This window comes from Limanda limanda, chromosome 7, assembly GCF_963576545.1.
Source record: "Limanda limanda chromosome 7, fLimLim1.1, whole genome shotgun sequence".
In the NCBI taxonomy this organism is placed as follows: domain Eukaryota; kingdom Metazoa; phylum Chordata; class Actinopteri; order Pleuronectiformes; family Pleuronectidae; genus Limanda; species Limanda limanda.
In genome coordinates this window covers 27,900,589-27,922,340 of record NC_083642.1, presented here as the reverse complement: position 1 = coordinate 27,922,340, position 21,752 = coordinate 27,900,589, and the positions used below count along the sequence as shown (strand labels likewise).

The 21,752-nt window shown below is 44.1% G+C and overlaps 1 protein-coding gene across 3 annotated transcripts in view; it reads left to right on the top strand.

The window, feature by feature from the left end:
• Positions 1-21,752, top strand: part of flna (filamin A, alpha (actin binding protein 280)) — a 51,384-nt gene that overhangs the window by 27,351 nt on the left and 2,281 nt on the right. The window contains exons 9-48 of one of the 3 annotated variants that reach the window (XM_061074222.1): positions 108-308; positions 2,438-2,575; positions 3,657-3,783; positions 3,865-4,001; positions 4,115-4,311; positions 4,478-4,591; positions 4,756-4,899; positions 5,223-5,346; positions 5,767-5,927; positions 6,066-6,156; positions 6,764-6,933; positions 7,586-7,703; positions 8,086-8,198; positions 8,913-9,062; positions 9,144-9,462; positions 9,755-9,928; positions 10,036-10,198; positions 10,301-10,461; positions 10,889-11,056; positions 11,176-11,299; positions 11,571-11,727; positions 11,818-12,007; positions 12,895-12,918; positions 13,400-13,647; positions 14,535-14,609; positions 15,385-15,484; positions 15,597-15,737; positions 15,865-15,993; positions 16,182-16,355; positions 17,176-17,337; positions 17,437-17,640; positions 17,734-17,886; positions 17,969-18,091; positions 18,628-18,894; positions 19,001-19,138; positions 19,362-19,477; positions 20,524-20,656; positions 20,803-20,979; positions 21,104-21,322; positions 21,400-21,597. In XM_061074222.1, coding sequence (XP_060930205.1) covers positions 108-308; positions 2,438-2,575; positions 3,657-3,783; positions 3,865-4,001; positions 4,115-4,311; positions 4,478-4,591; positions 4,756-4,899; positions 5,223-5,346; positions 5,767-5,927; positions 6,066-6,156; positions 6,764-6,933; positions 7,586-7,703; positions 8,086-8,198; positions 8,913-9,062; positions 9,144-9,462; positions 9,755-9,928; positions 10,036-10,198; positions 10,301-10,461; positions 10,889-11,056; positions 11,176-11,299; positions 11,571-11,727; positions 11,818-12,007; positions 12,895-12,918; positions 13,400-13,647; positions 14,535-14,609; positions 15,385-15,484; positions 15,597-15,737; positions 15,865-15,993; positions 16,182-16,355; positions 17,176-17,337; positions 17,437-17,640; positions 17,734-17,886; positions 17,969-18,091; positions 18,628-18,894; positions 19,001-19,138; positions 19,362-19,477; positions 20,524-20,656; positions 20,803-20,979; positions 21,104-21,322; positions 21,400-21,597 — 6,222 coding nt within the window. The remainder of the gene's footprint in view (positions 1-107; positions 309-2,437; positions 2,576-3,656; positions 3,784-3,864; positions 4,002-4,114; positions 4,312-4,477; positions 4,592-4,755; positions 4,900-5,222; positions 5,347-5,766; positions 5,928-6,065; positions 6,157-6,763; positions 6,934-7,585; positions 7,704-8,085; positions 8,199-8,912; positions 9,063-9,143; positions 9,463-9,754; positions 9,929-10,035; positions 10,199-10,300; positions 10,462-10,888; positions 11,057-11,175; positions 11,300-11,570; positions 11,728-11,817; positions 12,008-12,894; positions 12,919-13,399; positions 13,648-14,534; positions 14,610-15,384; positions 15,485-15,596; positions 15,738-15,864; positions 15,994-16,181; positions 16,356-17,175; positions 17,338-17,436; positions 17,641-17,733; positions 17,887-17,968; positions 18,092-18,627; positions 18,895-19,000; positions 19,139-19,361; positions 19,478-20,523; positions 20,657-20,802; positions 20,980-21,103; positions 21,323-21,399; positions 21,598-21,752) is intronic. The other 2 variants (XM_061074223.1, XM_061074224.1) reach the window with 2 other exon arrangements.

Sequence of the window (21,752 nt, the reverse complement as noted above, 5' to 3'; positions counted from 1 at the left end):
AGAAATGGAATCATCTTTTTGGGTGGGTTGTTAGCATTTTTTGAACTACAATCTTATTTACTTTTCACTCTTCTTGCATCTAATCATTGGCACACCATCTCTCTCAGGTGCTGGTATTGGCGAGGTAGAGGTGGTGATCATGGACCCTGCTGGCAAGAAGAACACAGCAACATGCACCATCGAGGACAAGGGCAACAGTAGTCACCGCTGCACCTACAAACCCACTCAGGAGGGACCGCACACCATCTATGTCACATTCGCTGGTGGTCAGATCAGCAAGAGTCCCTTCACAGTCAATGTCGGAGAGGGTAAGGGTTACAGATGTAATTCTTTACAGTATTAGGCTATATCCGCTCTTTGAAAATGCATCAATACTCCACATTGGAAGTTTGGAAATGCTGCTGACCCCATTTTAGTTTTAAATCTCTGGGTTGGTATTTTAGTCAAGAGGGGCAGAAACTGAGCCTTTTGGAAATGATTGCGTAGACACTCGACACCAAGAGCTGGCCCAATGCATAGGCAAACTAAGCAGCTGCTTAGTGCCCCTGTGGGCAGGAGAGGGCCCTCAAAAGCATTGGAATGCCCCCCCGAAAGATTCATTTTTTTTAATGATATATTAAGTCACCATACAAAAAACGCAACATTATGTTAACGGACTGGCAAGTTAATACGACTGGTTTAATCTGTTCTTGCCACCGCTGACAGAGCTGGTGCTCACTGTAACGTTAAGCAGCTATGCACTGCAACCATAGTGTAGGACAGTTAATGAGAGGCAGACTATGACAATAATTGAGACCGAGATGTGAGTTTTTTGGTTGGACATTGATTAAAACTGATACGGAGCCAAAATGCTTGTGCTTGTGTGGACAGTGATACAGTCATTACTCAATGTTTTTCCTTGTAAATGTTATATGAGATTGTGAATATTTGCTCACCCTGCTGTTTCTTCAGTTGTGTCTAATGCTTTGCCCTGTCTTCATGCCTCTCTACTGGATGTTGTGTCCTCTCTCCTCCCCTCCCTCTTTCCCTCCTTCCCTTCTTGTCTTCAATAGAGGCCTGCTGGTATCTGTCCTCTTTATGGAACCGCCTCTTCCTTCTGCTGTCATTTCCTGTTTCCTGGGATCTCTCTTGGGTACCCACTGTGTGTATTGTGTGTGTGTGCGCATGCGTGCGTGGATATTTCATCAACTCATCCTTTGCTCTGTATGGCTGTTTTGGGGAAATTGCAGGTCTTTACTTGCAACTCGTTCCCCTGTGTAGACTTGCTTTTTTTAATGTGTGTGTCATCTGCCTGTAAAACTCTAAACTCAAAATGACTCAATCATCCCCATGCTATGTTTCCTTATTAGGAGATTTCAGCATGAGGAAATAATCTACTAGGACATTCACCAACATATGCTCACATTTAGATGGAAGAACACCACCATCAAGCTGTTTCTGTTTGTATTTGCAGAGGAAACAAGTCCCTCAGTTCTTCCAGCTCAGTTGTGGTATTAAGTTTACACAGTGACACAATCCTCAAAGAATTGTGTTTGTATTGCATGACCAGCATTGTTTAAATTATGGCTTTCGGCACAACATGGTTCATATTTTCTTGAACTGGGCTTTTCTGAGGGATAGAACAAAAATGAAAGTTGCATTGGGTGTGTCTAGCCCAGACAAAAGCACAGAATGCTTAAAAAAGAAGAAAGAAGTAACACTGGGTTATGGATGATATTAAAGTAGTTTACCATTTTCTAATGAGGCTTTAAAGTTACAACTAATGCCTATATTCATGGTTGATAAATAATTAATTAATCTATTATAAATATACCATTAGTAAGAGCATGTTAACATTTGAAGTTAATCCTTATTATTCTTATTTTTTTTAAATTTACATTGGTTTTAGAGGTTTTGCCAAGTAAACAGACCTACACACATGCTTGCTGATGTGAAAATAGGATTTAATACAATAAAATATCATTGTTTCCTTTTTGCCAAGTAGTCCACTCCCTGGAAAATATCTTGTGCCCCTTTGGATCGCCAGTGTTCCTGCGGGACTTCCTCTGCTTCCTGCAGGGTGTCTAGCTGTGACTCAGCAGCTACCATTTTATACACTTTTAATGAGATAAGAAGGATACTCCACTTCCTGTGGGGAGATAAAGGCTCACTTCCTCCACTGTGGTCTATTTCACTCTGCAGACTAAGATGGATGGATAAGAGGCACAGAAGGGTGTGCAGGGTAGGCAGAAGGTGGGAAGGACAGTTGAAAAGCACCAAAAGCTTTCCAGTACCCTTCACTGTGATGGATGTCCCATTTGGATTCGAATGGAAAAAGTTTTGGTTTCATATCATCCATCCTGCACCTCATTCCTCCGCTCCCCACTGAAACCACCACTCAACTTTCTTGTGGTCATTATGTTGGAGTAATGCTGTTTCTCCCCCTCTCTCTCATCAGCATGTAACCCCAGCCTCTGCAAAGCTAAGGGCCGTGGTCTGCAGCCAAAGGGTCTGAGGGTGAAGGAGACTGCCGACTTTAAGGTTTACACCAAAGGAGCCGGCACCGGGGAGCTCAAAGTCACCATCAAGGGCCCGAGTGAGTTAAACGGCACACATCAGTGTCTTTTTTTTTTCATCTTCTCCATCTGAGGTAACATAACATTGGGCAAAATCTCAGAGACCGTAAGTAGATTTGAAATCAAAATGAGATAATTGCTTTAGAATTAATTATTTCCCATTAATGCTACAAATGTGCTCCCATGATGAAAATGTTGGAGCACAGAAAGACCTTTAGAGGCACAATGAAAACTATTCAAATATTGTATTAAATGTGATTGATCCCACACCCAGCACAGACAGTCAGAATCAGGTAGACAAGAAAATAGAAAAGGCAATAAAATAAAAAAATTTAATTAAATAAAAATACAGAATATCTACTTACATCTTTCACTACGGAAATATAGTTTTGTGTAGAAATGTACTTGAATAAAGTGCAATGGCACAGGATTGTAGGTTAGACGTATGCATATAAATGCATATATAGACTGTTTATGTTTATATAAACAGCTATATACATATTAATATATATATTTAATATAAATAAAATATTTTTTATTTGAAAAGAAAAAGCTATCTATGCTATTATTATTATGTTATGTTATTATTAATGATGTCCTGATCAAGTTTATTGCACTGATCCTTCAATATTGGGTATCTGCTGGTATCAAATATGTTTATTTACCTTATTTAAATTGTGGATTTAAAAAGCACAGTGTATCCGACCCAGGGAAATGACACAACTGTGGACTTCTTAATTTCATAAACATTTGTTTTTAATGAGCTAGTGGATCCAAATACTGAGGGTCATGGTTTACAAATATAGTTTTAGTGTAAATTATGATATTTAATGAATGAAAGTTTGCAGAACTTTATTGGCCAAATTCACTAACTGATCTCAAAGGGTTGTTATCATTACACATTTGACATCCTGTGTCCATAGACCCTTAGTTCAGACCAGGATAAACTCTCACAAAACACTAAAGGTCCAGATAATAAGTGATGAAATGTTGTGTTTTGAGCTTTTTACGTTTCTTCAAAGAATCGCTTCATCTGGGTCAAAGCCACATACAAATAGTTATTAACCCCTGTTAAACCAATGTGCATCACTGTGTTTACAGAGGGTCTGGAGGAGCCGTGTAAAAGGAAAGATCTCGGAGATGGTGTGTATGAATTTGATTATTACCCCACCACACCTGGAACATACATCATCACCATCACCTGGGGAGGACAGCACATCCCCCGCAGGTACACACTCACTCATGTCTAACAAATACCAGAGGTGGAGTGTATCTGTCATTGTAGCTCATTGCGCTCTGCTCTGTTTAGTCCCATTGAGGTCAAGATTGGTACGGAGGCCAGCCAGCAGAAGGTGAGGGCCTGGGGTCCAGGACTGGAGTCGGGTGTTGTTGGCAAATCTGCCGACTTTGTCGTGGAAGCTGTTGGAGACAACGTTGGAACACTGGGTAAGTATCTCCGCAGGAGAGATGACAACGATAACAAAAGTATTTGCACAAATCCAGCGTTTAAAGTGCTGAAAGGCTTTTGTAAGCCATTTTTGTTTATTTTCCATGGGCAGGTTTCTCTGTGGAAGGTCCATCTCAGGCCAAAATTGAATGTGACGACAAGGGAGATGGATCCTGTGACGTGCGCTACTGGCCCACAGAGACTGGAGAGTACGCTGTGCATGTGCTCTGCAACAACGAAGACATCCAGCACTCTCCCTTCATGGCTGAGATCGTCAACCCACCAGCCAAAGACTTCTACCCTGACAAGGTTGGCACATGCCCATAGACCTATGCAGTATGTTTATTATGCAGCTGCTGAACAGACAATTTTTTTTACTGTTATTAGTTTTTAAATTTCTTATATTTAGATGATTTTTTATTACAGCGCTCAAAATCCAGAAGATTATTGCTAAACCATGATGTGTTTATTCCAGGTTAAGGCCTTTGGTCCAGGCCTTCAGAGCACTGGCTTGGCTGTAGGAAAGCCCACAGAGTTCACAGTCGATGCCAAGCAGGGAGGAAAGGCTCCTCTGAAGATTGTGGCTCAGGTAGTTTCTGTGTGTATCAGTATATGATCAGAAATGTACTGCATGTGTAGTATAATCTGTTTCCTCTCTGACACGTCTTTTATATTTTACACACCTTGATGCTGTAGATCTGTTCCACGTAAGTGTTTTATCAGTGTTAACTTTGGTTTTCCACACATGCACAGGATGGTGAAGGTGCACCTATGGATGTCCAGGTTAAAGACAATGGCAATGGCACATACACCTGCACCTACACCCCACGTAAGCCCGTAAAACACACGGTCATGGTCTCCTGGGGTGGAGTCAACATACCTGACAGCCCATTCAGGGTGAGCGCACGCAGACACACACACACACACACACACAAACACACACACACACACACACACACACACACACACACACACACACACACTTATCTCTCTGTAGTTGTGAGTACACTCATTGACATATTGCATTCCCTAACCTAAACCTAATTCTAACCCCAAAACCAAGTCTGAATCCTCTATCAAACATTTGAATGTGTGAGGACCAGCTAAAATGTCCACACACACACACACACTGCTTCTCCCTTGAATTGACACTAAGATCATCAATAAGATCCGAAAAGTTTCTTTAGCTGTCTTAAATTATTTGTTTTTGGTCACCACAGATGAACATCGGAGCAGGCTGTCATCCAAACAAGGTGAAGGTGTCAGGACCTGGTGTGGCCAAGACCGGCCTCAAGGCCTTTGAGCCCACATACTTCACTGTGGACTGCGCAGAGGCTGGTCAAGGTAAAGCCACATAAAACAGTAGCATCCTTAATAACTGGTGTTACAGCTCAACTCTTCAGTTTTGGTTTTCCAGGCTGAAATGATCAGCTGAAGTGTTCTGATAACTCCTTTGTACACTACAGAGGAGAGTCTCTCACAGCAAATAAGAGATTAAAACAGAGCTGACAGAAGAGTGAATATGGAGCTTTAATCACCATCTGTTAATGTCTGTGCTGTAACTGGTTCCTCTGCCTCCAAGTGGCCAAAAAGGGAAATACTGCAGGAGAAACCTTTTTTCTCTTCGTAGGGGTTTTGTGAAAAAAAAATGTCTCCGCTTTACTCATAGAGAAGTTTAGACGATAGTGATAAAATGGCTGCAGTGTAGGGCTCAGCTCATCTGCTGAAATGATGAATGTGTTATAATGACTTTCGTCTCCTCAGGTGACATCAGCATAGGAATCAAGTGCGCCCCCGGAGTGGTTGGACCCGCAGAGGCTGACATCGACTTTGACATCATTCGGAATGACAACGACACATTCACAGTCAAATACACTCCCCCTGGAGCAGGCAGCTACACCATCATGGTTCTGTTTGCCGACCAGGTGAGTTTCAATCGCGCATTCTGGTTGGATGTGCATGTGAAGGGTCTAGGTCTGAAGAATTTATTTAGTAATAAAATAAAAAAAATGATCCGTAAAAATGTGTTTGAATGCAGCATGTTTGTTATGTTTGTTGTCCAGGCTATACCAATGACACCCATCAGGGTCAAAGTGGATCCTTCTCATGATGCCAGCAAAGTCAAGGCAGAGGGACCAGGACTCAGCCGCAGTGGTAAGAACACCTGGTTCACCAGGTTGTTGAGTGTGACATGTACTTATTTAAATCAGTTATTTCTTGTATCCATTCTCTGTTAATCTTTGGTGGTGATTATGGCTCATATCACTTCCTAGTTTTTCTGTTTATTGTAATAAAACTTGCAGGAAATCCAAAGAGCTTATTTCCTGTGAGACAGAGAATTTTCCAGATCTATTTAACTCCCATTAGATTCTTAAAACAATGAGTTGCTGGAGTGTGAGAAGTGGAAATTAATATAGAAATGCTGCGATATGTACCTTATTTTTCATTCAGATCACTGACTACTTTAAACCTGCAGGGAACAGCCACAAACAAATTGAAACTTAACTCATAAGGAGCATGAACACTGGAACAAACCGTGTGATTCGAACCATCTATGACATAAACAATCTTTGAGGATATTCGATTTTACGGTATCTTAGATTTTTTTGGTTTGGTCCACGATCTATACTGCAGGCAATCACAAGGGGGCATTCAAGATGCATATGGCTTCACTTTTGGGAGCTGTCATGTCTGCCATCTTTATTTACAGTCACTGGGTCAGACTCTCACTAACTGAATGAATGGCCTCTCTCTCTCTCAGGGATTGAGCTAAACAAGCCCACTCACTTCACTGTGAGCACTAAAGGCGCAGGAAAGGCGAACCTGGACTGCAACTTCAGCGGCCCGACCAAAGGAGAAGCCGTCAAGGACTTTGAAATCATCAACAACCATGACAACACACACACTGTGAAATACACACCTGTGCAGCAGGTAAGATACCAACCATCGTGATGAGCAGAGAGTCTCTCTCCAGCTTCACTCTGAGTCTCTCTACACATATTCAAAGAAAAGTTTGTTATTGTGGGAAAAAACTTTATTATCCAATTCCACTCATGTCATTGTGCAAAGTAAAATGGCCGTTCTCTTAGACTATATCCAAATTACTACGTCGTCATTTGAAAACTCATCAACTCTGCTATGGATACACCTACTCTGGAGTTTTAGAGCCGCTAAAACAGAGAAGTTTGGAAACAATGGCGCACGTGCATGTCCAGTGTAAGTGAATGGGCACGTAATAGATGTTCAGGTGTGTTAGTATGGTGCAGGATTAAAACTGATAAGAGCCAAAAAGCTTTTGTGGACAGAGATCATTTAATGTGAGAATTGCATCTACATGAAAATGTAGTAGTATGGATGTAGCCCTCTGCTAGTTTATCACTCGGTAGTTAATGAGGATACAGTAGCGATGTACAAATCCAGTTCTTCTGCAGCAAGAAAGTGAACAGGCACATTTTTCAATATGGGAATATTGGTTATATATTATTTTATATAGTAAGTCAAGCTGCGTCATTCTGTCAACCATTACCTACTTCATAATCTGTGTGTTCACATGTGTGTATCTCTGCTCCCCTTCCTGCCCCAGGGTCCTCTGGGTGTTGCTGTGACCTACGGGGGAGATCACATCCCCAAGAGCCCCTTTAACGTTGGTGTGGCACCCACACTGGACCTCAGCAAGATCAGCATCACAGGGCTCGGAGACAGTACGTTCTCTCCTGTCTGTCATTGTTCTTGCTCCTCCACCCCATACAATTTCAGCTTTCACATGTAGTAGGATTTCATGTTTAACACTAACAACTCAAGCTAAATGGTGTTTCTGTTGCAAAGTTTTTTATTTTGTCTGGGATACAGAGTTAGAATTATGTCAACCTATAGATTTTCTCCTGTTTGTATTGAAGTCCGTTTCTCTTGGTAGAAAGTAGTATCCCAGGCTAAGTCAAAATGATTTTGGTAAAAAATCTGACATGATACCTCTGTAGTCTGACTCACTAAGTGAATAATTTGATAATCAAAAAACATCTTTTCCAGCTGGATCAGGAATGTTGGTGTGTTTTTAAATCTTCTGCATTCTGTGTGTCCCCATAGAGATGACTGTTGGCAAAGACAAGGACGTCACTGTCAAATCGAAGGGTGCTGGGGGTCAGGGAAAGGTCGCCGCCAAGGTGACCGGACCGTTAGGAAAACCAGTGGCCAGCAAGGTATGACACATAATTGTGATGAAAACCAGACCCAATCCCATTTCACCCCTGCCCCTTCCCCTTGTTTTTCAAGGGTTATCTTGTCCCTTGAAACGGAGTCACAAGGGTAATGGTTGAAATCTTCCCCTACGAAATGGGACAGCCTTTCAAGAAGCCTTTATATCATCAGTAGTTGTCGCGAAAATCAACCTGTCATCAGTAGTAGTCGATGTAAACAGACGAGACAGTTGAGATATTACATTATGGAAAAAAACAGGATTATCATGCATAAAAAAGATTGCTAGCATGCTAATTCTAGTATGCTAACGCTAGCACGCTTGCGGTCTCTTTTTTTTATGTTGTTGTGAGAAAAGTGACTGTAATACATTGAAATTACATTCAACTAAGATATTACAATCGTACTTTTTTAATCCTTATTAATGGAGAAAATACTATATTTGTGGGTCTCTCTCCCGTTTGAAGTGAGGGTCTGAAAAATCTCCGTTTGGAGGGGTATTAAGCCCTAACCCTTGGCCCTACCCCTCTGTCCAAACAGGTATTGGGACAGCCTACCCCTACACATGAACACACAATCAGAGGGGAAGGGCCAAGAGTTGAAATGGGATTTGGCCCAAGTCTCCAGAATTTTGGTGTTGAAGATTGAGATAAGACTCTATATTTTATTATGTATAAAGTTGTTAATTATAGAAATCCTGCTCATACTTCTTGTTCCAGGTTGAGCCCGGGTTGAGCCCAGAGACCAGTCAGGTTAAGTTCATCCCCCGGGAGGCGGGGCCATACCAGGTTGAACTGACTTATGATGGTGTTCCGATTCCTGGATCTCCCTTCACCCCCACAGCCTACCCGTCCACAGACCCCTCCAAGGTTAGTGCCTGTTACTGACGCACTGACAGGCTGAATCCATAGTGTGTATGATTTGGTAGCTGACAGTCACCTTTCTTCCAGGTACGCTGCTCTGGCCCAGGTTTAGAGCGCGCCAAGGTCGGAGAGACAGGGGAGTTCATTGTGGATTGTACCAACGCTGGCCCCGCTGAGCTGACCATCGAGATCATCTCAGACAGCGGCACCGAGGCGGAGGTTCACATCCAGGACAATGGAGATGGGACCTACACCATCACCTACATCCCTCTCTACCCAGGCTCGTACACTCTCACCATCCGCTACGGTGGTCAGGATGTGCCCAACTTCCCCGCCCGCCTCACCGTGGAGCCTGCGGTCGACGCCAGTGGGGTCCGTGTGTTTGGACCAGGAGTGGAGGGCAAAGGTAAGATAATATATATATATATATATATATTTCCATTCTGTAAATTTGTCTTCCTTATTATTATCTTATTATTTTCTTGTTTTCTAGACAAAATGTTTTGACTTTCTATTGAGGACCCCAATGTGCTCATTTCTCCTTTGTTTATCCATTCGTACTGCAAAATAGCCGACGAATAGACGCCATGTTACCTTTTTATAAAGTAATTCCAGGGGGAAACACAACAAAGAGCGCTCTCTTAATATTATATAAGCCTCTATCAGCCATATTTATGGTTCGTGTCCTGTGATTTTAGGTGTTTTCCGTGAGGCGACCACAGACTTCACTGTGGATGCTCGTGCTCTCACACAGGCTGGAGGCGACCACATCAAAACGCTCATCAGCAATCCGTCTGGCAGCAGCACGGACGCCCTGATCACCGACCTCGGAGACGGTATCTACAACGTGGAGTACACTCCCTATGAGGAGGGTGAGTATGGATGTAATAATTTGTGCAAACTTTGTGGGTTCGTTGTTGGATTTTCTGCAACATGAGTGTGCCACTGTCTTGATATTTTATGTGTGTTATTGTTTCAGGCCCACACAGTGTGGAAGTTTGCTATGACGGCTCTCCAGCGCCCAAGAGTCCGTTCCGTGTTGCCGTCACTGAAGGCTGCGACCCAGCTCGTGTGCGCGTGCATGGTCCTGGCCTGAAAGGCGGCATCACCAATAAGCCCAACAAGTTCACAGTTGAGACCCGGTAAGTGAAGTGAGACCAAACAGTGACTCGGAAGAGTTCAAGATGGAAAATGTCGCTGATGTTTTACCTGCTCACATTTTTTATGTCAACTTCCCTCTGCAGGGGAGCAGGTACTGGTGGTCTTGGTCTAGCGATGGAGGGTCCATCAGAGGCAAAAATGTCCTGCACTGATAACAAGGATGGCAGCTGCAGTGTTGAGTACATCCCATACGAGCCTGGCACATACAACCTCAACGTCACCTACGGAGGACAGCCAATCAAAGGTACTTTCACAGCTGGATAAAATATTCAGTATCCAAATCACCCACTCACTCCCTCCCCCCTGCTCAATGTAAAGGGACTTCTATGTAGAGGACTATACAGTGAGCTAATCAGCAAGAGAGAAAAACGCTTTGGGACACTACTCATTTTCTTTCTGACACAGGATTATGACAAACAACAAGAACTAAGTTGGCCTGTGGAAAAATTTTAAATGTTTATTTTACATTTTAGTATAGACCCGTCTGTCTTCATCATTACGATAATTTGGATATTTTTTATAAGAATCACAAGGAGTTGAATCACCAGACAGAGAAGGCTGTCCACTATATAGTTGACTATATAGTGATTAGTTGGTCATTTCATTCTATATAGAATGTTAGTCAAAGTTGAACATGACACTTTCTAACTGCTGATGTGTTGTCTGCACAGGTAGCCCATTCTCTGTGCCAGTCAGTGACACAGTGGACAGTACCAAGGTGAAATGCCAGGGTCCAGGCCTGGGCAACAACATCAGGGCCAACATTCCTCAGGTATTCACAGTGGACGCTTCCAAAGCTGGAGTGGCCCCACTGCAGGTCCGTGTGCAAGGACCAAAAGGTAAGAGTGTGTCCTAATGTATTTCTTTCAATGTGTTGTCACAAACGTGCTGTCACACACGAAAAAGGAGCCCTAGGAATAAAGCACTAACCTTCTGTCTGTTTCTGTGTGCATGGTAGGTGTGGTGGAGCCTGTGGAAGTGGTGGATAATGGTGACCAGACCCACACAGTCAACTATGTTCCCACCAGAGAGGGACCCTATTCCATTAATGTATTATATAATGATGAGGAGATCCCACGCAGGTAGCACACACACACACACACACACACACACACACACACACACACACACACACACACACACACACACACACACACACACACACACACACACACACACACACACACACACACACACACACACACACACACACACACACACACACACACACACACACAGCTTCATGTACGTTCAAGATTTTCAAACATAAATGTTTTCATTCCTCTTCAGTTTTCATGTTTGTGTTCAACCAGTCTCTCCTCTTGTCCCCCAAACCCCCCCCTCCACCATCAGCCCCTACAAGGTGAAGGGGCTGCCCACCCACGATGCCAGTAAGGTGCGTGCCAGCGGACCCGGCCTCAACACCACCGGGGTGCCTGCCTCTCTGCCCGTCGAGTTCACCATTGATGCCAAAGACGCAGGCGAGGGACTGCTGGCAGTGCAGATCACCGTGAGCTCTCGCACATCACGCACATACAAAAATGAAAATGGAATATTTTGATCGCTGTTCTCAAATAGTGGTAATGCTACCCCACCGCAGGACCCTGAGGGGAAGCCCAAGAAGGCCAACATACGAGACAACCATGACGGGACCTACCTGGTGTCCTATGTGCCTGACATGACGGGCAGATACACCATCCTCATTAAGTACGGAGGGGATGAAATCCCATACTCACCCTACCGTATCAGGGCCCTGCCCACTGGAGACGCCAGCAAGTGCACTGTCACAGGTACGTACAGGACAGTTAGAGCTCTGCAGATGGTTTTCATGGAATTTACAATGTACTATGCATTAAAAGCACTTCTGCTAATTGTAGATGCAACATAAAGGGTTTTTAAGTTTTGAAAGATTTAACTCCCCCTTCTCGTTTGCATCAGACATAATTCTACCACTCTATAGAATAAAACACATTTACAGTTGTAGTCAGACTGCATCTTGTTTGCTGTGTTACCTCACAGGTGAATTTTATTTGACCTGGACCGCCTTGGTACACACAGTCACGTCTTCTAATGCACATGGAAGGCAGGAGGTCTCTCCACAATCAAAATCTCCTAACTCTAAGGTTAATTTGGACTCAAACTGATTTGGTGATTTAAGGTCAAGGTCACTGACTTCACAAAACAGGTTTTAGCTACAACTCAAGAATTAATAAGGACATATCCTTAACCAAATTTCAAAGGCCAATATTACTGTGACATCATAATGTTTCTGCTGTGGCCATTACTCAACACAAGGTCTTAGGAACAGCAGATTGTGCTACTTGACTGGTTCAGCGAGTCGAACATCCACATGGTACTAAAGTTAGACTTTATTTCTTATCATACCTGCTGCTCATATTTCATTATGTTTCATGCATTGGTGTGTTGTGTTCCTCACGCTATGCTCCTCAGTCATACGCCCCCAGCCCCGGCTGTACAAACACACACACAAACACATACACACCCCACTTCCCCTCCCTGCTTCACACTCCACCGTCACAGTTTTATTTTTATTTTTTTCATCCAAGTGTTTGGAGCACAGTTATTGCCTCCCACCACCCCCACCCCCACCTGACTGTCTTTTATTTGTCACTTTTTGTTTCCTCGCTCCCCTGCTTCTCACCGTTCCTTTTATCAGTCTCAATCGGCGGTCACGGTTTAGGTAAGACTACTGAACGACTTTGTAATGTTGAGGAACTGTTCTACCTTCTCCTTCATTTCTGTCAGCATGGAGGATAGTGGCACCAGTTTAGGATATCCCATCTCTGTGTCTCGCTTCCTCTGTTTTTCTCCTCCATAACCATTTCTTCCTTCCATTTGATGAACCAATCCTGATTCATAACTGTTTCTCTGTTTCCCTCTTACATTTTTATTGAACAGACTAATGGACTAACACAGGAAGTAGGATGGCATGGTGGTATGGCACTTTGGCAATCTAGCTTTAACTTCTACATGAAGACTGTATGATGGTAACATGAGTCAGTGGTAACAGGTAGATGGAAATAACAAGACTAGATCTCATCCAACTTTAACCTGGTCTCATGGTTGTGGAATGTGCATGCTGAATGTTGTGCGCATGCAAGGAAGTGTGTCTGTTTGAAATAAATCACATATCACCATTTACCTTTTCTTCTTCATTCCAGGTGCTGGTGTCGGCCCAACTATCCAGATTGGGGAGCAGACTGTCATCACAGTGGACGCAAAGGCCGCTGGGAAAGGCAAGGTGACCTGCAGCGTGTGCACGCCAGAGGGGGCTGAGCTTGATGTGGACGTTGTGGAAAACGAAGACGGCACATTCGACATCTTCTATACGGCGCCTCTGCCTGGCGAGTATGTCATCTGCGTTCGCTTTGGAGGGGAACACATCCCGAACAGTCCCTTCCAAGTTACGGTGAGCCATCTTAACTTCTAGTTATGCAGAAGAGGTGGGCTGAGTAGCTGTGCTATTTTACTGCTTGGTGTTTGGAACAAGAGAAATATACAAATTCACCCAAACATGAAAGTTCACTCTTAATCTTCTCACCTCTATGCCGATGGAGGTATGGGTGAAATGTTTGATTCCACAAAACACTTTAGGAGTTTCAGGGGTATACAGCATTGCAGCCAAATGAAATACAATTGAAGATTCTTCAAATGTAAAGAACTGAAAAAACATTAAATGCCTCCATACTGCTCCTTTGGTGTCATCCAAGTGTTTGCAAGACCAGACATTCAAATCTAACTCGAAACAAGGTCACTTACACTGTTTTCTCAGCGGAATTTTAACATAAAAACATGAAGAGAAGAACAGTTTGTTACTTTGTAGGATCAAATCCAAGCAGTCTCAAATCTGTGAGGGCCTAGACTTTTGTTATAAATGATCAAAAGCTTTTCAAATATTTGAATATGGAGGAAAAGTTTTTCTTGGTGTCTAAACCTCACCAATTACACTATTCAAGACAGCAGTAACAGCTGAGATGCTGCAATGCTGTACTTTATTAAGAATATCTGCTAGGATTTAGGATATTTGGCACGCAGGACAATTTGCATACACTAGGACAACAAGCAGCGCAACCTAAGTTGATATATTCATGTGTGGTGTAAAAGTGTGAGAGAGAGATGTTGCATTGACCAAAGTTCCCCTGGCAAAGTTCTCTCTACAGAAGCTTCGTGACGGCACCAGACAATTTCATAAATCCCTCTGACTACTGTTTTATATCCCCTCCGATCCCTTCCATCCGTTTTACCCTCTCCATCCCCTACACCACCCCCTGCCTACCACCTCCCATCCCCTGTCAGGCACTGGAAGGCGCTCCATCAGACCAGCTCATGCAGCAGAGCCAAATGCCCCAGTACTACGCTCAACAGCCCTGGGTACCTACAACCTCTGTCTCCAGCCTCTCTCCTTCCTTTCATTCATCTTCCTCAATTTCCTCCTTTCTCTCATCTACATCATCCTGCACAGCACATCACCCCAACCCTACCCAGCCCTTCATCAGCCTACATCAGTGTGGGCTGCCTCTCATTGCAGGTGTTTCATCTCTGAGGGTGCTTTCCCTCTTACTTCATTCCCTCCATTTCAGGAACAGAATTCCTCAAACACATGGACAATGCAACAGAGCTGCACAAAATCAAAAAGTCACATGCCTCCCCAAAGCATGTGCAATGTTTTTATTCAGCAGCACGGGAAATGTTTCCCCTGCAATTTTGGAATTAGATATTTTCCATTCATGGTCGTGCAGCACATCTGTTCAGCAGTGCTCCATTTCAACTTGCTTAGGAGACATAAGCAACCATTTTGAGAATCCATATGATGTATAATGTGGGCACATCAGCTGCTCCACATTCTTACAAAATGGCTAACTGTGCATCTTCATTCACCCCCTGACTTGCCAGTGTTTTTGTCTTCATCTCATTCTCTCTCGCAGTTTGTGTCGGTGTCATCATCCTGATCATGATCACAATTGTCATCTCCATTGTCAATCATTTCATCTCATGATTGTGTCATCCCATGTTGTTTGTTGGTGTTTTGGAAGCTTTTACCCGTCTGTCCTGCTCTACATCTATGACATATACGTGACTTTAACCGCACCCATCACCTCATCCTCTTCATAGACAGTTTATCTGACCTCTGACCTCTGTTCCCTAGGCAACAGACAGACCAATGGGAATGAATGGTCTGGACGTGGCAGGGTTGAGACCGTTTGACTTGGTCATCCCATTCACCATCCAGAAGGGAGAGATCACAGGTAGCATTAATGAGTCTGTAATAGAAAGAGCAGACATATACTGGACCCCAGTCTTGCTAGATGATTCCCATGTTGCTTGTATCTCACAGTATGTTTCTGTCTTCTGCTGAAGGTGAGGTCCGAATGCCGTCGGGCAATGTGGCCAAGCCTGACATCACAGACAACAAGGACGGCACTGTTACTGTCAAGTATGCACCCACTGAGGCTGGTCTGCACGAGATGGACATCAAATACGATGGCATCCATATCCCTGGTACAACTTACCTTTCTGCACAAATAGACATACCTATCTGAGGAGCATGGGAAGTTGTGTGAGAGAAAGTAGCATCACAAACCAACTTTCTCCGTCTTGCTCTTCTTCTCCTTGTTGTATGTCACAGGAAGCCCCTTACAGTTCTACGTGGACTACATGAACAGTGGTAATGTCAGTGCCTATGGGCCTGGCCTCATCCACGGGACCGTCAACAAGCCAGCTGTCTTCACTGTTAACACTAAAGACGCTGGAGAGGGTATGTAGCTGTCGTGTGGCAGACATTTGTAGATATACTACCTCTAACTTCTTTTTTGTATTCATTTTACAAACCATTTCATCTAATTAAATCATTAAGACCACCGTAGACCCCAGAGAAAGAAATGCAGAGATAAAAGCAATGAGAGTGACAATGACAAACACGGCATTCATATCATGTCTTTGTAGGTGGTCTGTCTTTGGCCATCGAGGGTCCATCCAAGGCCGATATCAGCTGTTTGGACAACCAGGACGGGACATGCACCGTGTCCTACCTGCCCGTCCTGCCAGGAGACTACAGCATCCTGGTCAAATACAATGACAAGCACATCCCTGGCAGCCCCTTCTCTGCTCGGATTACTGGTAACATCTTGTATTCTCACATCATCTGTTCTTTTGACTTGTACACAGACAAAACTTGAATGGCACTGAGAGCGAACACCTCCACCAAGGCCCAACCGTTCCCTTATGAAATTACTATCAAATTCACAAGATCCAGATTTTTATTTTGAAAAAAAATCCTGGATCTGACTCTGACCCATACCACATCCTTTAACCAAGAATTATGGAATTCCGTTCAATTGTTTTTGTGTAATCTTGGTTACAATCAAACTAAGAAACAAACAAATGGTCTGGGGTGAAAACATAACCTCCTTGTTGGAGGTACCTACTGCTGGTAAACAGCCCTATGACTCTGACCAGTGTCTGCCGTGGAAAAAGGGTTTTGAATTGGATGCATAAGGTAACAATGGGAATGCTCTTATGCTCCTCTCAAACCTTCAGAAAACGACAAACACAGAGTCAGGAAAAGATTATTGTAAATGTTCTGTATTTATATAGATCATTTCTAGTCTTGAGGACTTATCAAATAATGTAAATCTATGTATGGTACTTTATCTATCAAGGGTAATTTGGGGTTCAGTACCTTGCCCAAAGACACATTGGCATTCAGAAAGGGATCGAACCGCTGATCTTCTGGTTAGTGGACGGCTAACTGCAGCCTTGCTGTCAGTGCAGCAGTGTTGTGTCTTGTTTGTATAGAGACTCTAGAAAGTTTGACATCCTTTGTTGATAAAAATGATAAGAACATAGCCAATAACTCATTATGGGGCTGTGACAAAAAAAGAGTGTGTCTGCACCATTAGCGTGTGCCCTTACTGGCCTTTCACTGTTGTGTCTCCAGGCGATGACTCCATGAGGATGTCCCATCTGAAGGTGGGCTCAACCGCAGACATCCCACTGGACATTGGAGAGCTCGACCTCAGTCAGCTGACTGCCTCCCTCACCACCCCCTCTGGGCGTGAGGAGCCCTGCCTGCTGAAGATACTGCGTAATGGACACGTTGGTGAGTGTGTGTCGGATGTAAGGAAAACGTCTCAGCTGTTGTCTCCCAGTTCTTTGTTTGAACCCTCACCTCCTGTGTTTATGCACGTGTCTGCCACAGGCATCTCGTTTGTTCCTAAGGAGATTGGAGAGCACCTGGTGAACATCAAGAAGAACGGTCGCCATATTCCTAGCAGCCCCATCTCTGTAATGATCAACCAGTCGGAGATCGGTGATGCCAGCCGTGTGCGTGTGAGTGGCCAGGGCCTGAGCGAGGCCAGGACCTTTGAGCCTGCGGAGTTCATTATCGACACTCGTGATGCAGGTACACGTTTGATAAAAAAACATTTCTGCTTGTGTTGGTTAAATCATCTAGACTTTATATTTATCACCACCCTGTCATGTTTCTTGCATACAGGCTATGGTGGCTTGAGCCTGTCCATTGAGGGACCCAGCAAAGTAGATATCAACACCGAGGACCAGGAGGACGGCACCTGTAAGGTCACCTATTGCCCCACCGAGCCTGGCAATTACATCATCAACATTAAGTTCGCAGACCAACATGTTCAAGGTGCTTACCTTAAAACGGCTCGAGATTACAGTGTTGTTGTTCTCGACTACCAAACTAAACCTGTCATTGTGTGTGTGCACAGGGAGTGCTTTCACCGTGAAGGTAACGGGGGAGGGCAGGATGAAGGAGAGCATCACCAGGAAGAGGAGAGCAGCATCAGTCGCCAACGTAGGCAGCCAGTGCGACCTCAGCCTCAAGATCCCAGGTGACTAAAGCAGGAAAAGACATCACTGTGCATCTCAAACATTCTGATACAGGGGGCTTGCCTTGTTGTACAGTTTTGTGCAAGTTCACACTTAAAAAGATCTAGCTCAACATTTAGTTCAACCAGATTAAAATGAACTAGTTTGCGCACATCCTGAACTAGTAGAAGCTCGGCTTAACACACATAACAAGCATTTTCACCTGAACCAAACACATTTCAAACACAAAGCAACTAAATCTGCATTTCGACACAACACACAAACTCCATGCCCCCAAAGCCAGAGCATGCTACGTCATGCTTACAACACAAGACCATACTCCACAGATTCCAACGGTAACTTCTTACGACCAACACTCACTGAACCAGAAACTGAACAAATTAAGACAGTAACCCTGGTCTTACTGCATTTTACTTTATGAACTTTTTGTGAGACCATGTACATTTTGAAAAGATTAAATTATTTCTGACTTAAAGGATGTTCTATTACTATATAAAGGTTCAAAGTTGTTAAAGTGTCACTTTATGTGTCTCTTCAGAGATCAGCATCGCAGACATGACTGCTCAGGTGACCAGTCCGTCTGGTCAGGTTCACAAAGCTGACATCATGGAGGGAGAGAACAACACCTACTGCATTCGTTTCGTCCCCACCGAGACGGGCGTGCACACCGTGTGTGTGAAATACAATGGCATGCACGTACCCGGCAGCCCGTTCCAGTTTACCGTCGGCCCTCTCGGAGAAGGCGGAGCTCATAAGGTCCGTGCTGGAGGGCCCGGCCTGGAGAGAGCGGAAGCTGGAGTTCCAGGTTAGTGCGGTGGCGGGATTGTTAGAGTGCATGCTTGTGTGTGTGTTGTGTTTTGGACTTTTTAAAGGCTTGTAGCTGACTTTGTTTGCCCATGTGTTGTGTGTAGCTGAGTTTAGTATCTGGACAAGGGAGGCTGGAGCCGGAGGCCTCAGTATTGCTGTGGAGGGTCCAAGCAAGGCTGAAATCGCATTTGAGGATCGCAAGGATGGTTCAAGTGGAGTGTCCTACATCGTGCAGGAGCCTGGTGAGGGAAGCGACGGGGAGAGTTTGAATGGATGACAACTAAGCATGTGCAGCAGATTTTTAACTGGTGTCTTTTGTTCCACTTGGTATTGTTATACGTTTGTCCCTTTTTGCATAAAGGCTGTATTTCTCTTGATCGAGAAATCGAATGAATAAATGTAGAGATCTGTCACTGTTGTTGGATTTGTGTATGTGTCTCTGACGTGAAATCCTCTCCCCTGCAGGAGACTACGAGGTGTCCATTCGTTTCAACGATGAGCACATTCCTGACAGCCCCTTCAACGTCCCTGTGGCCTCACCATCGGATGACGCCCGTCGCCTCACTGTTGCCAGTCTTCAGGTGAGGCTCTGAGACACGCACACATCCGTGTGCACACACAGCAGGCCACAGTATACTGCCCACAATGCAGCAGCATCAGATTGAAGTTGAGTTGGGGGTGGACAGAATATACCCAAGTGTACAGTACAATAAAGTACAACTTTAGGAAGTTCTACCTTTTATGACAGTTTCTAAAGTTCAGTTTGTGTGATTTTACACAATAAACAATTTGGTTCTGCTCCGAAGTTCTTTGATAATGTGGAGTTGGTATTGAAGACAGAGGTAGTTCAATGTAATAGTTTGTATTAAGTAAAAAATGTGTCTTACCAGACCAACATAATTACAGTTAAGAGCTACAGGCAAAGGATCAGCAGCTGCTGCTGCATTGTTGGGCAGTGCAAGGGCTTCTGGGATACTCCAGGACTGTGTGTGTTTCTCGTGCCTCATTCTAAAGGCTCTCAACAGCCTCCCACCTCTAAATGTGATTTGGGGCGCTAAAGGGTTAAAGAGGTTTTACATGGGCTGTTCTTCTTCTCTTGTGTCTCTAATTCATACAATGCTACAGAAGCCTATTTCTGACAGGAAGATAAAAAGTCAGAAGTTATGCAAGATAAAAATACTGATTGTAAGTCAAAAAGTATAAGCTGCTCAGTGAATGAGATAATTATGTCAACATCAAAAGAAATGAGCTTTTTCATTTGTATCCTGTAAAAGTTTTCATCTATTTTCTCAGAAATCATACATAGATATCATCTGCATGCAGACCCAGCCTCACATAGGTGCAGACCTATCACACATGACCACACAACTGTCAAGCTTGTACACTGGCTATTTTTCACATTAAAAAAGTCACCCATTTTGTGTTTAACTTGCACAAAAACCTGCTCCGTCTGTCTTTCCACTGCAGACAGCCCTCCTCTTTAGCCTTGTTAGCGACCTCCAGGTAAGGTAGCATATGTAATCTAATTATGATACTGCAGTGATTGCTGTTACGTAGAAAGTTGTTTGTCTAGTGTTATAATAATGGTGATACAGTGTTGAGCGTGTTAGTATGTGTTGTCGAGCAGGAGTCGGGTTTGAAGGTGAACCAGCCAGCATCGTTCGCTGTCAGCCTGAACGGGGCCAAGGGCGTGATTGATGCAAAGGTCCACAGCCCATCTGGGGCTCTGGAGGAGTGTTGCGTCACTGAGATTGACCAAGGTAACCACAGGAGAGGCATCACAACTCTTCTGAACATCCTCTATCTGCTCACACGGCAGTGATGTCACTTGAAGGGGACACTTGAGACAGTGTCACTGGACACACTTTAATGTGCCTCACCTTTCACCTTCACTCTGCTTGTCCAGATAAATACGCAGTCCGGTTCATCCCCAGAGAGAACGGTCTCTATCTCATTGATGTGAAGTTCAATGGAAGTCACATCCCTGGTAGTCCATTTAAGATCCGAGTTGGAGAGGCTGGTCAGGCTGGAGACCCTGGCATGGTGTCTGCCTATGGATCAGGACTGGAGGGAGGCACCACAGGTAAAACACAACAGAACCAAAATAATGGAACTGGTGTGGAAAAGGATTTCATCTGAACAGACTCTTTCCCTGTCCCACTAACCCTCACATTAATCTTCATCGTCTCCTCAATCCTTGGACCTAGGAACTGCTTGTGATTTTGTGGTGAACACAAGCAAGGCGGGCCCCGGCGCTTTAGCTGTGACCATCGACGGGCCCTCCAAGGTGAAGATGGACTGTGTGGAGTGCCCCGAGGGCTACAGGGTCACATACACCCCAATGGCCCCTGGCAACTATCTCATCTCCATCAAATATGGCGGCCCGTACCACATCGTCGGAAGTCCCTTCAAGGCCAAGATCACTGGTGAGGAAGATTTCAAACTGCCACAATTTTTTTGGGGAATTATCTGAAAGATTAATACTCTCCTCTCCATCTTCCAGGTTCCAAGCTTGTGTCCAGCCACAGTATGCACGAAACCTCTTCTGTTATGGTTGACCCTGTGACCCGTGCCATCAGCTGTTCTCAACAGGCTGCTCCCACCCAATCAGACGCCAGCAAGGTGGTGGCGAAGGGCAGTGGCCTGACCAAGGGCTTTATTGGTCAGAAGAACAGCTTCAGTGTTGACTGCAGCAAAGCTGGTAAGAAACGACTATGACCAAGAAATGCAAGACTTTTACCATGAGTTCAAATCTGAAAGAAATAACGACACTAAGAAAAATCACATTTAAGCAAAACAAAATCTATATTAGGCTAAATATATTTAATGATCTTTTTGCCTTTTTTAATAAAACCC